Below are 13,973 nucleotides of genomic sequence, written 5' to 3'. Positions count from 1 at the left end.
GACCCTGTTTCAAAAAAAAATGTTACAGATAGGGATACACTATATAAAAGAGTTAAAGAATGTTATGGGTTGAACTGTGTCCCCACAAAAAAACATTTTTGATATGTCCTAGTACCTCACAATATGACCTTATTTGGAAATAGGGTCACTGCAGATGTAAGCACAGTGAAGATGAGGTCTTACTAAGGTAAGGTGGGTCCCTAGTGCAATATGACTAGTGTCCTCCTAAGAAGCTGGCCACAGGAAGACAGAGATAGAGAATGCCATGTGAACTTGGCATAGCTTTAGCCATAGCTTTTGTTAAAGGGAATGTAATTTTGTCTAGTTCAGAGGGTTTTAAAGATTGTCTTGGCCAGACACGGTGGCTCATGCCTGTAATCCCAAAACTTTGGGAGGCCAAGGTAGGTGGATCACAAGGTCAGGAGTTCGAGACCAGCCTGGTCAATATGGTGAAACCCCGTCTCTACTTAAGAAAAAAAAAAAAATTAGCCAGGCTTGGTGGCAGGCGCTTGTAGTCCCAGCCACTTGGGAGGCTGAGGCAGGAGAATCACTTGAACCCGGGAGGTGGTGGAGGTTGCAGTGAGCTGAGATCGCGCCACTGCACTCCAGCCTGGCAACAGAGCAAGACTCTGTCTCAAAAAAAAAAAAAAAAAAAAAAGATTGTCTTAACCTAAAAGAGTAACAGAATCGAAACTGAAGATTTAAGCAAAGTGAAAAAGGTTTGTAAAGGGTTGATCGTGTAAAAATTCTGTGGGTATCAACAAGTTGGCTAAGATTTAAAAGAAATTATTTAGCTTTTTTCTGTAGGCTAAAACATTAAAATCATACTGATGTGGGGCCAGAATCTGGACCCATGTGTCTGAATAACAGGGTTTTCTTAGAAAATTGACCTACTGTTTGGTGGAAAATTGTAAAGGGTTCTAAAAAGTTTATGAAAATCTTACCATATGGTCAAACTAATTAAAACTGGGTAGAGATATAAAATTTTATTTAAAAAACTAGCTTTAACATTAAAGATGCGCTAGTGCAAATATGAAATTTGTTTTTCTCTTCTGAAGATGATTTTTATGTAATGTTAAAAGATAATGAAAGGGTTTTCTTTTCTCCTTTGGGTGAATGGCAGGGAAAAAAAAGAGGAGAGGGAGAGAAGAGACAGATTCAGTTGGCCTCGTGCTATCTTCATCGAGTCTTGTTTGGAAAGCTAAGTCTCCTCTAACAGAGTAAAAGTTTTTCTTTATAAAAAAATTTATTGGAGTTATCATTTTGGCTAAACGAATGACTTATGGTGACCTGGGATTCTATTTTGTGATATCCAGTGTTTTAAACCTTTGATATTTGACAAACTTTCCAAAATCCAATTAAAAATTATGTCTCTTTCTAACCTAACATTTTAGATATTAGGTCCTCTAAAGCCCAAAAATGACATTTGGCTTATCTGATACAAAATCATACAGGAGGCATTGTCAAATATGAAATGGTGTTTGGCTTTCTTTGGTCTATATTTGTATAAATGTTATTGGTATATGTTACAAAATTACATAAAACTTGTATAATTCTAATATGACTTAGTGTATGTTATCAGTAATAATTATAATGATTATGTTAACAGACTGTGTGCCACAGAGGTAACAAATTTCCTTGCCAATTGTGCCTTTAACTGTGGCTGCCCTAAAATGTTTTTGTCATACACTTGTCTCATTTTGGTCCTCTTTAAAAGATGGTTTTATAATCAGCTATAAAATTTAACAGGTGCTAATAAATGCAGGTTTCTGATTAATAACTCTGGAGATTGTGACATTAGAATAGAGGAAAAACTTTCAAATAGAAGAGTGAATTGTGTTTGGTTTACTTTAGACTGTATTTGTATAAATATATTATTAGTATGTGTCCAAAATTATGGGAAACTTCTATAATGTTGATATAATTTAGTGTACATTAATAATTATAATTGTTATGTAAAATTGTTGTATGCCACAGAAGTAACCAAAATTCCTAGTCAATTGTAGCTTTAATAGTGGCTATAGACTTTTGTCATCCACAGACATTTTATCTTGCTTTGGTCCTTTTCAAAATGCAGTTTATAATCAAATATAGGACTCTAAGTGCAGGTCTCAGATAACTTTAAGAACTGTGCTATTGGAATAGAGGAAAAAAACAAACTTCTAGGACTCTCACGGAGAGCTAATGTGTTAAACATTGCTAAACCTTTTGTTTTCAGAGTCAAGAGAAATTATTTCTTTAGAACTATTTGCAACTTTTATCATGTGAGTAAAATAAACTCCTGTGAACAAAATTTACAGCATATTGTTCCTCTCTACCTGATTTCTCCAGAATTTGGAAACTATTTGTGAATATTCTCAATTTATGGCAGTATAGCTAATTGCATAAGTGCAATAAGAATCTGTTTTCTTTTGTAACAGGCCACAGTTGGAGAAATTGGTTATTTTACCAAGGCTTTGACTGGAATGGCATGCTTTTTTTTAAAGAATCAAAGTTGACTTATATAGCCAATTAAAGCCCGCTGGGGAATCTGGCCTTATACCCCGTCCTTATACACAGAGTCTCTGTACAAGGTTCCTGACCTGTGGTAAGTAAAGAATGTCACTTTCAAACAGGCTCAGGAACCCCAAGCTATCTTGGGACCTCAAGAGGAGACAAATTTGCCCAACTCATAGGTATTTGAGGGTACAAACCCATGGCTGGGCTCGGCTTTTAAAAAGTCTTATCTGAGATTCTTCATGGAACAGAGTTCTATCAAAGCCAATTTAAAAAGTCTAAGTGAAAAATAATTATTCTTGCTGCACTTTATGCAAATAATCGGGCCAAGTACAGTAAGACTAAAGTTTATTTTGTAAACAAATCAGTTGTATCATGATTTGTTTTTCATAAAAATGGGGACTGGAGACAGAAAAATTATGCTTCAAAAGAAAAACTATAGTACACTGTTGTTAGCTGTTCTTGAGGTTTTTTCTGCAGTTTAGACTAAATTCTAAAGTCTTTGTGGGTTAGAAGTCCCCAAACTAGTGTTTCCAAATCTTTGCTTTTAAAATTGGGAATTGTACTCCTCATCCTAGGACTCGTTATTTACCTTATAGTGGGCTGTTTCACTTAAACACTGTAGTAAAACTACAGAGTACTAATGTTTGTGCCATGCAAGCCATGAACGCCCAGCCAGGCCTGCATGAGTACACTCAGACAGTTGCAAACCAGTTCCACTCTTCTCACCTTGGGGTTCACTCCCATTCCCATAATGTGCCCTGTCAGCAGGAAGAAGCCAGAGCAATTGATGGCCTTTTCCCATCTTCACAGCCTACACCTTAAGATTAAGGTGTTATAAAACCCAAAGGGAAGGACTGAAACCACGTTTGCAAAATTATGACTGAGACGGTGAAAGAGATCTAACTTAACTGACTCCATCTTGCTTCTAACCTCCAAGCTGTCCTTGTTCATTCCTGGGCGTAGGCTAAACTAACTTTGGGAGAAACTTAGTTTAGAGTTTAAACAAAGACAGTGACACTCCTTTTCCCAAAGAAGACCTCCATCTTGCCTGGAGACTAGATTGCCTTTGTAGGACTAACATTAGCCACAAGATTGGAAATTATGGTTTAGAAGTCATGCAGCTGGAGGCTACAAGATTCTGACCCTCCCTATACTGTTCCTGAGATCAGTGTTCAGACACCTTGCACTTGATGGATCAGCTGGCACCACCCAGATCAATAAACTGGCTCATCTGATCTTGTGGCCCCCACCCAGGAACTGACTCAGTGCAAGAAGACAGCTCTGAGTCCCTATTATTTCTTTTTCTTTTTTTTTTTTCTTGAGACAAAGTCTCGCTCTGTCGCCCAGGCTGGAGTGCAATGGCGCAATCACAGCTCACTGCAAGCTGTGCCTCCCGGGTTCACACTATTCTCCTGCCTCAGCCTCCCGAGTAGCTAGGACTACAGGTGCCCGCCACCATGCCCGGCTGATTTTTTGTATTTTTAGTAAAGACGGGGTTTCACCATGTTGGCCAGGATGGTCTCAATCTCCTGACCTCATGATCCCCCCACCTCGGCCTCCCAAAGTGCTGGGATTACAGGCGTGAGCCACCTTGCCCAGCCCTGAGTCCCTATGGTTTCATCTCTGACCAATCAGCACTCCTGGCTCACTGGCTTCCCCTGACCTACCACATTATCCTTAAAAACTCTGCTCCCCGAATGCTGGGGAAGACTGATTTGAGTAATAATAAAACTCCAGTCTCCCCCTCTGCCCCCCGACCACACACAAAAAAGAATGCCATGTGAAGACAGAAAGCTGGAGTGATGCATCTATGAGCCAAGAAATGCCAAAGAATGCTGGCCAACCACCAGAAGCTAGGAAGAGGCAAGGAGGGACTCCCCTACAGGTTTCAGAGGGAGCATGACACCTTGATTTTAGACTTCTAGCCTCCAGAACTGTGAGACAATAAATTTCTGTTGTTCTAAGTCACCTGGTTTGTGGCATTTTGTTACAGCAGCCCAGGAAACTAATAGAGAGATCTGACCAAGGGCAAGGGCAAGGGCTATGTTGCATTAGCTGGGCAGCTACTATTCCCTCTCCCCCACCCTAAGGTATGGAAAAATGCCCAGAGGACGTGAGGGCTTGCCATCACTATATGGTATGCAGTGATGCACTATATGGCCATCACTATATGGTATGCAGGCAGAAGCAAAGGAAGCGTGGGAGGGCACCTTCCCAACGGAAGGTAAAACTGCCATTCAGGCAAATTAGAACACATTCAAACCACAGAGGATAATTCATCTTCTCCTCATTCAGACCTAGAGCTCAGAGTGATAAGTTCCATTTCATTATCATTACTAATTTTTATTTCTTTCTTTTTGAGACAGAGTCTTGCTCTGTCGCCTAGGCTGGAGTGCAGTGGCGCAATCTCAGCTCACTGCAACCTCTGTCTCCCATGTTAGATTCTCCTGCCTCAGCCTCCTGAGTAGCTGGAACTACAGGTATGTGCCACCACGCACAGCTAATTTTTGTAATTTTAGTAGAGATGGGGTTTCACTGTGTTGGCCAGGCTGGTCTTGAATTCCTGACCTCAGGTGATCCATCTGCCGCAGCCTTCCAAAGTGTTGGGATTAAAGGTATGAGCCACCGCTCCCGGCCATTACTAAATATTTTTAAAGTAACTTTTCCCCCAATTGAAAAAATAATTTTCCTATTATGGAAAATTTGGAAAACTCAGAAAAGTAAACACAAAACAAAATGACCTATAATCTCAACCCAAAATTACTATGAACATTTAGTGGAATACCTTTTCAGTCTTGTTCCTATGTGGCTATGTACTTTTGTGTTTTAGTAGGACAGGCAATACTGGGGCCAGCTTCAATTTCTTTGTTAATTATACTTTAGCTGGCAAACTTGAGAACATAATTCTCATTTGCCAAATTGTTTCTCAATGAGGAAAGATAATCTGAATTCTTTTTTTTTTTCTTTCTTTCTTTATTTTTCAAATGAGACAGGGTCTTGCTCTGCTGCCCAGGCTGGTCTTGAACTCCCGGGCTCAAGTGATCCTCCTGCCTCGGCCTTCTAAAATGCTGGGATTACAGGTGTGAGCCAATGTGCCCGGCCACATTCTGAGTTTTGAATCACTCTTTCATCAACAAGCTTTTGGACTGGACTCTGCCACGTGACAGTCAGTAGGAACTGACTCCGTGCTTTACACCACGCACAGTCCCAGTGCTTCATCACTCACCGGAGTTTTGATGTAGGTGTGGGGATCAGGGAACTCAGGAAAATGGCTGGGGATGTGCGGTGGGTGGGGTCGGTTCTGCCCTGCAGTGAGGGCCTTGGGGGTCACTGGCTGATTGGTCACCGGAGCTGCAACAGAGTCACAACTGATTACCCCTCCACCCAAGACCCTGATTTCTACAGATTATGGTCTCTCCCCAAAGCCTCCTTTTCTCAAAAAAATGCCAGACCTCAATTTTCTAAACAAGTTGCATTTTGTATTTCAATCGATAAAAGGTCTTTGATGGCTTACAATGCCCAGCCCTGCTGGCTAATCTTGGTTGACGTTCCCTTTCACAACAATCTGCCCACAAGCCTCTTAGGTAGAGGTGGGTGGCTGTGGCCACAGTAACTACGTAAAACAGCATGCTGAGGAGCTACGCAGGTTACATGGGCTGCTGGTTCTCTTTTCAGAGACCTTGGATAACAAAAAGGAACAATGAACTGGGGAAATTAAGTGTGAGCTTAATCATTACAAGAGGGGATTGAAAATGGCACCTTCCACTGCTATGTTGAGAGGGAGTTTTTAAAAAAATGCCAACAAGAAAAAAGTGACTTTAAAGAAGAAATCCAGGCCGAGTGCAGTGGCTCACGCCTGTAATCCCAGCACTTTGAGAGGCCGAGGCAGGCGGATCACTCGAGGTCAGGAGTTCGAGACCAGCTTGGCCAACATGGTAAAACCCTGTCTCTACTAAAAATATAAAAGTTAGCCGGGTGTGGTGGCGGGTGCCTGTAATCCCAGCTACTTGGGAGGCTGAGGCAGGAGAATAGCTTGAACCTCGGAGGCAGAGGTTGCAGTAGTCAGCCAAGATTGTGCCACTGCACTCCAGCCTGGGCAACAGAGCGAGACTCCATCTCAAAAAAAAAAAAAAAAAGAAAGAAAAGAAAAAAATCCAGTTAACTCTCTCCAGGTCCTACAAGCCCAAACTGGTTACTCTCTACTCAGCTTATGGCACCCAGGTTTACTTAAAGTAGAGGTCATCAAAGTTTGTGTAAAGGGCCATATAATAAATACTTTAGGTTTTGCATGTGGTACAGTCTCTACCACAACTAAACTATGCCATTATAGCATGAAAACCACCACAGATAATAAGTAAATATGGCTGCATTCCGATAAGACTTTATTTACAAAAACAGGAGGCAGGCTGCATTTGGCCCATAGGCCACAATTTACCAACCCTTAATCTAAGAAGAACAAGAACTTTCATTTTTCCAAGCAGCATCATTTGCCCTTCTGGGGCTAGAACACAAGAAACACAGCAATATCTCAAAGATGGTTTACCTTTTGGTGACTGAATTTCACATGCTAATCAGACTAGCCCAAATAAAGATTATATTGTAGGTAGCCCCAAACATTGGAAGAGAGCCCATAACAAGGAAGTAGCTACTAATCCAATCCCTACCATATTCAATTACTTCATTCCACAAGCATTAATTGAAAAATTGCTAAGTACCTCAGTTCAAAGTCACTTACGAGCAGTGATGACCATCCTCTGAGACCGTTTTGCATAAGCAGGGAGAGTGTCCACATTGAAACCTAAGAGACAGGAAAACAAAAATCACTGCCCAGACCACTGGATATTGAATACAGAAAGAATAGTAGTAGTATGGACAAATGGCTTAAACTCTGAACTCAGTGACCTTGCAGCCACGCAAAAGAAGCTCTGGCAGAATTCCCTAACAGGGAATTATGAGGCCTCTTAGATGTGTTCAGAGGAATCTCTCTTGATAACTCTCTCAAGCTCAAAGCAAATCAAGAGAACCATGAGGGAAACCAAGAACACTTAGCAGACATGCCTGATTCCTAAGGACTCCTCTCCCAGTTGCATCGAAGAACTGGAAACTGAAGGTATACTCACCCATCTCAACAAGTGTGACCACGATATCTGACAGTGTGGGCTGGGTCCTGGCTGTGTGCTCACAGTAAGACTTGGCACTTCTCCCAATTTCTGAAATGTCTAAGAGGGGATTAAAGGCATAAAACTTATTCTCAGTTCCTCAGAAAGTTAAACATAGAATTACCAGATGAGCCAACAACTCCACTCCTAGGTATATACATAAATGAACTGAAAGCAGGGATTCGAAAAGCTACTAGTACACCAATGTTCACAGCAGCATGATTCACAGTAGCCAAAAGGTAGAAACAACAGGTGAATGAACAAACAAAATGTGCTGTATACATACAATGGAATATTATTCAGCCTTTAAAAGGAAGGAAATTCTGGTAATGTCATAGCATAGATGAACTTTGAAAACATTATGCTAGACCAGGTGTGGTGGCGCAGGCCTGTAATCCCAGCACTCTGGGAGGCCAAGGCCAGTGGATCACCTGAGGTCAGGAGTTTGAGACCAACCTGACCAACATGGCGAAACCCCTTCTCTACTAAAAATACAAAAATTAGCCAGGCCTGGTGGTAGGCGCCTGTAATCCTAGCCACTTGGGAGGCTGAGAAATAGCTTGAACCTGGAAGGAGGAGGTTGCAGTGAGCAGAGATTGTGCCATTGCACTCCAGCCTGGGCGACAGAGTGAGAACTCCTTCTCAAAGAAAGAAAAGAAAAGAAAAAGAAAACATTATGCTAAGGCCAGGTGTGGCGGCTCATGCCTGTAATCCCAGCACTTGGGAGGCTGAGGCAGGTGGATCACTTGAGGTCAGGAGTTCGAGACTAGCCTGGCCAACATGGCAAAACCCCAACTCTACCACAAATATAAAAAATTAGCCAGGTGAGGTGGCACACACCTGTAATCCCAGCTACTCAGGAGGCTGAAAATCGCTTGAACCTGGGAGGTGGAGGTGGTTGCAGTGAGCCGAGATGGCACCACTGCACTCCAGCCTGGGAGACACAGCGAGACTCCATCTCAAAAAAAAAGAAAAGAAAAAAGAAAACATTATGCTAAGTGAAATAAGGTAGACATAAAAAGACAAATAAAGATTCTACTTATATGAGGTATCTAGAGATGGAAAGTAGATTAGAAGTTACCAGGGGATGGAGGGGGAGGGAGAATGGGGAGTTATTGTTTATGGGTACAGAGTTTCTGTTTAGAATGATGAAAAAGTTCTGGAAATAATGTAAATGGCTGCACAACATTGTGAATGTACTTAATACCACTGAATTGTACACTTAAAAATGGTTAAAATGATAAATTTTTTTATGTATATCTCACTACCACACACACAAAAAGGTCTTATTCTCTGATGGGCAATTTTTCTTTCTTCTGCCTGAAGCTGAACCTCTATTTAAGAGTCACATTAAAGTCTTTTGGGGAAAGGGGGAAGGTTTCTAAGATGGAGTTTTTGAAGCTCGGCTCTGTGAATGAGCTTCCAAGGTGGACGGGAGGTTTCATGAATACTCTGAAGCTGTGCTGAATTTTAAACACAAAAAAAGCATTTTTGGGGGAATGGGTCCACAGATTTTATCAAATGTACAAAGGGGTCTCAAAAGGTAAAGAACTCCTACTTTAGGGGCCCAGTGGCTCAGAAAATAAAAGCAAGTGGTACTTGACAGGGAAGGGTGTCTAACAAGAGACCTACCACCTACCACCAACTCCCCTGCTACACTGAGCAAGTCACTAATACCAGCCTCTAGACATGACTTTTAAACTCTAAATTCCAAGATTGTTTCAAGAACTGCATTCTTATCTCTTGGGAACTATTAATTCATTCCTTTAGGACAAAGTTCAAAAAGTAGTAGCCTGGGAACCTGTGGCAGGCCCCAAAATCTTTTCTAAAGTCCACAGGTCAAAACTATTTTCATAATAAAATTAAGTCATTATTTGACTTTTTCACTCTCATTCTCTCAGGTAGTTTTCCTGAGTCTATGTGACTTTTGATGACATCATGGGTCTGATGAATAACAGAATATGTGAGTGTACATTCTTATTTTCAAAATTTCTTCTTTTTCTTTTTCTTTTTTTTTTTTGAGACGGAGTTTCGCTCTCGTTGCCCAGGCTGGAGTACAATGGTGTGATCTTGGCTCAATGCAATCTCCGCCACCTGGGTTCAAGCGATTCTCCTGCCTCAGCCTCCCGAGTAGCTGTAATTACAGGCGCCCGCCACCACACCCAGCTAATTTTTTGTATTTTTAGTAGAGACAGGGTTTCAGTATGTTGGCAAGGTTGGTCTTGAAACTCCTGACCTCAGGCGATATACCCACCTCGGCCTCCCAAAGTGCTGGGATTACAGGTGTGAGCCACCATACCTAGCCCCAAAATTTGTTTTTTCTAACGTGGCAAATACACATATACAAAAGCTACTTGGGGTCCTCAATGTTTATTAATATAAAGGGATTCTAAGAGCTGGGTGTGGTGGCACATGCCTGTAGTCCCAGCTATGTGGGAGGCTTGGGTCCAGAAGTTTGAGGCCAGCCTGGGCAACACAGCAAGACCCCATCTCTAATTAATAAGAATAAATAAATATAGGAGTTCTGAAGCCACAATGATTGAGATCACTGCTTTAGGAAAACATTTGGTATTTAAAAGTGCCAAACATCAGCTGCAGAGAGCCACCTTGCCCAAGATCACCCTTCCTGGGGTAACCCACATCTACTGTTTGATCAAGACCTGAGTATAAAGGCAGGGCCTTTTCAGCTTGATGGGCAATAATGCTCCAGGGGTCCTGGCTAAGTTGTCCACTTCTTTATTGGGCCTGCATTGCACTCCACATTTCCCTCTGCCCAAACCTTTCTCCTACTTCCTTTCATAGTTGTTGATCCCTAAGAAACACCGTAAATACTTCCATCCCTCATCCCATCCCATCCCCCAAAAGTTCAAAACAGGGAAATATGTTGTACATGCAGAAAAGCCTCTGTAAGACCACACCCGGGCTTCTAAATCTCAACACATTTCCTTTTAAAAGTAGCTTTTCAGCTGGGTGTAGTGGCTCATGCCTGTAATCCCAGCACTTTGAGAGGCCAAGGTGGGTGGATCACCTGAGGTCAGGAGTTCAAGACCAGCCTGGCCAACATGGTGAAACCCTGTCTCTACTAAAAATACAAAAATTAGCCAGGCGTGGTGGTGCACGCCTATGATCCCAGCTACTTGGGAGGCTGTGGCAGGAGAATTGCTTGAACCTGGGAGGCGGAAGCTGCAGTGAGCTGAGATTGTGCCACTGCACCCCAGCCTGGGCAACACAGTGAGACTCTGTCTCAAAAAAAAAGGGGGGGGGCTTTTCCCCTTCATTCTTTGTATCACACAATCTAGCATTTCATTACATAATGTGATGATATCTATTGCATGGGGAATTAGTCCTGACTCCCCAACCAAAGTCCTTAAGGGCACCCATAACTCACCAAGAGCTTAAAATCTCCCCAGCACTGAATGTTTTATATATACATCTCACTTACACTCACAACTCCATGAGGTAGAAACTGTTATCCCATTTCAGAAATGAGGAAATTGAGGTTCAGGAGATTCAGTGGCTTGCCCAAGCTATTAAGTGACAGAGTGATGATGTACACCAAGTCTATCTGATTCTAAAGCCTGTAAGTCACTTCATTATGCTCTTTTCTGTTTTTGTTGTTGTTGTTGTTGTTGGAGATGGAGCCTCACAGGCTGGAGTGCAGTGGTGCGATCTCAGTTCACTGTAACCTCTGCCTCCCAGATTCAAGCGATTCTCCTGCCTCAGTCTCCCGAGTGGCTGGGATTATAGACACCTGCCACCACGCCCAGCTAATTTTTTTGTGTGTTTTTTAGTAGAGACGGGGTTTCGCCACGTTGGCCAGGCTGGTCTTGAACTCCTGACTTCAGGTGATCCACCCGCCTCGGCCTCCTAAAGTACTGGGATTACAGGCGTGAGCCACCACGCTCGGCCCATTGTACTGTTTTCTTTTCTCAACTTTTTACATTAAAAAAAAATTTTTTTCTCCCCTCTTAAGAAAAAAGTTTGTATCTTAAATCCTCTCAAACACTATCACAAAGCAGGGCACAGAACTGATGTTGGGGTTGACTCCAAGGCCAAGTGTTTCCATGTACTCACAGCTCTGCAGCATCTCTGTCAGCGTTTCCACGGATGCTTTCTCGGCACTCTCAAACCCTGCCTCTGTCAGCAAGGAGCTCACAACCACCTGCAGAGTTCTCCTCCGGGCCAGATGATAGTTATCGGCAGGGTTAGTGGACTGTTTACTTCCCGATCTCTGTGAATCAGCAGAGAGATTTTCATCCACAGGAGAAGGATGCAATCACATAGTTCATACGTGGTCAACGGCAAGCAAAGTTATTTTACTAAATAATTTTATTTTAAAAATCAGTGCTTAATGTTTAGATTTACGGATCTTGGCCAACTGAGTAAAAATTGAGCACCCAAGGTGCTTTAAATACAGAGACCACTTTTCCGCTTACCTAAAACGTACGGTCCCAATGAGATAAAATAGCAGGTCTTTTACTTTGTACTTTAGCAGATTATTAGAATACATAGCTGAAGAAACACGCATGATGGGATTAAGACGTGTCCCCCAGAAAAAAACAGGATCCCTCTCTTGTGCCTCCCATCTTCACACCATTTCATTGAAAGGGAAAATGAAAACAGTAACAAGAGGTGACCGCGAGGAGACGAGGGCAAAAAGATAAAAGCACAAAAAAGTAAGAAAGCTAAATATTTTGAAACGGGAATGCCTTTCAACTTTGGCCGGCCAATAAGAAGGCGAAAACGGCATCTTCAGACCAATCAGGGGGTGTTCCGGGCTCCCAACCCCCAACAGCGAACGAGCCAATCAAGACACAGGTCCGCCAACTCCGGAGGCCGCAGCCAAGTCCCAAGGAGGGGGCGCCTACGGCCTGAAAACACCCTCCGCCAGTCGGAGCTCATGATGCGGCTGAATTTCTGGGCATTATCTTGTTGCTCAGTCGAGGGGAAAGTTGCAGGATACCCAAACTCTCTCGGCTCCGAGCCCGCGCTCCCTGCCCTTACCGTTCCGGAGCCACCGGCCCCAGCTGTGGCCGCCGCGTCGGCCATCTTGCTCTGGCGTAGTGTGCGCGAGCGCGGGGCGCGATGGGACTTGTAGTCGCGGGGCGGGGCGGGGCGGGGCGGGGCGGGGCGGCGTGCGCCCCTTGGTTTTCCGAAGCCCAGTCGGTTGGGGGACGCCTCCGGTGACCCCGGCTCACGTGACTTTTTTTTTTTTTTTTGGATAGAGTCTTGCTCCGTTTCCCAGGCTAGAGTGCAATGGCGCGATCTCGGTTCACTGCAACCTCCACCTCCCAGGCTAAAGCGATCCTCCCGCCTCAGCCTCCGGAGTAGCTGGGATTACAGGCGGGCACCACCACGCCCCGCTAGTTTTTGTATTTTTAGTAGAGACCGAGTTTCGCCATGTTGGCCAGGCTGGTCTCGAACACCTGAGCTCAAGCAGTCCGCGGCCTCGGCCTCACAACGTGCTGGGATTACAGGCGTGAGCTACCGCGCCAGCCTCACGTGACCTTTTGAGAGTGAAGTGTTCTGGGGCCTTCAGTGGCTTGGTTGTGGGCCAGGAAAACGCGCCCGGTTTCACTGAGTTAAAAGAAACCTATTTTAATATGAAAATCGGTTCTTATAAAGAGCATACCAGGAGGTCATCTACACTCGCAGGGTTTTCCAAACTTGTCTTATTATTAGTAACACCTGGCTGGGCCCAGCCCAATCCCAGTGACTTCACTCTCTGGAAGAGGGGCTTGGGAATCTTTCTCATTAAGGAGCTCCCCAGATGATTCTTCTGAGCGAGTAATGTTGGGAAACCCCGGAGCATCCAGCCTGGTGATTTTGTGCTGAGGGCCGCCCCACCTGTCAATGGCCCACTTGGAAGTAGAGCCTGGACCACCTAGTCCAAGTCTATCGCTGCATCCTGCTGCCTTCGCGCCCTCGACCCGCAAATATTTGCGAGGCAAGTCTAGGGGGCGGGAGACTTGTCCCTTGTCGCCTCACTCCCAGGGCGTGGGGTGCCCGCGGCTGCCAGTGGTTTTCTCCCTAGCTGCGCCTAGGGAGAAACCTAGTGGGTTTCTCCCTCTGGCTGCGCCGTGTTCGTCCCCATTTGCAGGTGCCTGGCAGGACGCAGATTCTGGGCTTGGATCCTAACACTAGCCAGCTATGGTACTGCGGGCACTTGACCTTAATCCTCAGTGTGTCTCAGTTTCCTCTTCTGTAAAACTGGGGGAAAGATGAGATGATACACAGAAAGAGTCTGTCACAGTGCCTGACGTGTAGTAAAACTCAAGAAATCGGCCGGGCGAGGTGGCACTCGCCTGTAATCCC

The 13,973-nt window shown here is 44.0% G+C and overlaps 1 protein-coding gene across 6 annotated transcripts in view; it reads right to left on the bottom strand.

Annotated features, from left to right (window-relative positions):
• Positions 1–12,725, bottom strand: part of TAF8 (TATA-box binding protein associated factor 8) — a 41,599-nt gene extending 28,874 nt beyond the window's left edge. For 3 of the 6 annotated variants that reach the window (XM_009451254.3, XM_054685820.2, XM_518472.8), the window contains exons 1-5: positions 12,663–12,725; positions 11,733–11,889; positions 7,620–7,718; positions 7,235–7,297; positions 5,726–5,850 (exon numbers count right to left, since the gene is read on the bottom strand). In XM_009451254.3, the coding sequence (XP_009449529.1) occupies positions 5,726–5,850; positions 7,235–7,297; positions 7,620–7,718; positions 11,733–11,889; positions 12,663–12,707 (489 nt within the window). In that variant the 5' untranslated portion in view covers positions 12,708–12,725. Of the gene's footprint in view, positions 1–5,725; positions 5,851–7,234; positions 7,298–7,619; positions 7,719–11,732; positions 11,890–12,094; positions 12,489–12,662 lie in introns of those variants that run through there. The other 3 variants (XR_010158015.1, XM_063813040.1, XM_009451255.5) reach the window with 2 other exon arrangements.
• Positions 12,726–13,973: the final 1,248 nt, after the last annotated feature.

This window comes from Pan troglodytes, chromosome 5 (genome assembly GCF_028858775.2).
Source record: "Pan troglodytes isolate AG18354 chromosome 5, NHGRI_mPanTro3-v2.0_pri, whole genome shotgun sequence".
NCBI lineage: Eukaryota > Metazoa > Chordata > Mammalia > Primates > Hominidae > Pan > Pan troglodytes.
Note: the sequence above shows the minus strand (reverse complement) of the source record. Positions and strands in the feature narration are given on the sequence as shown.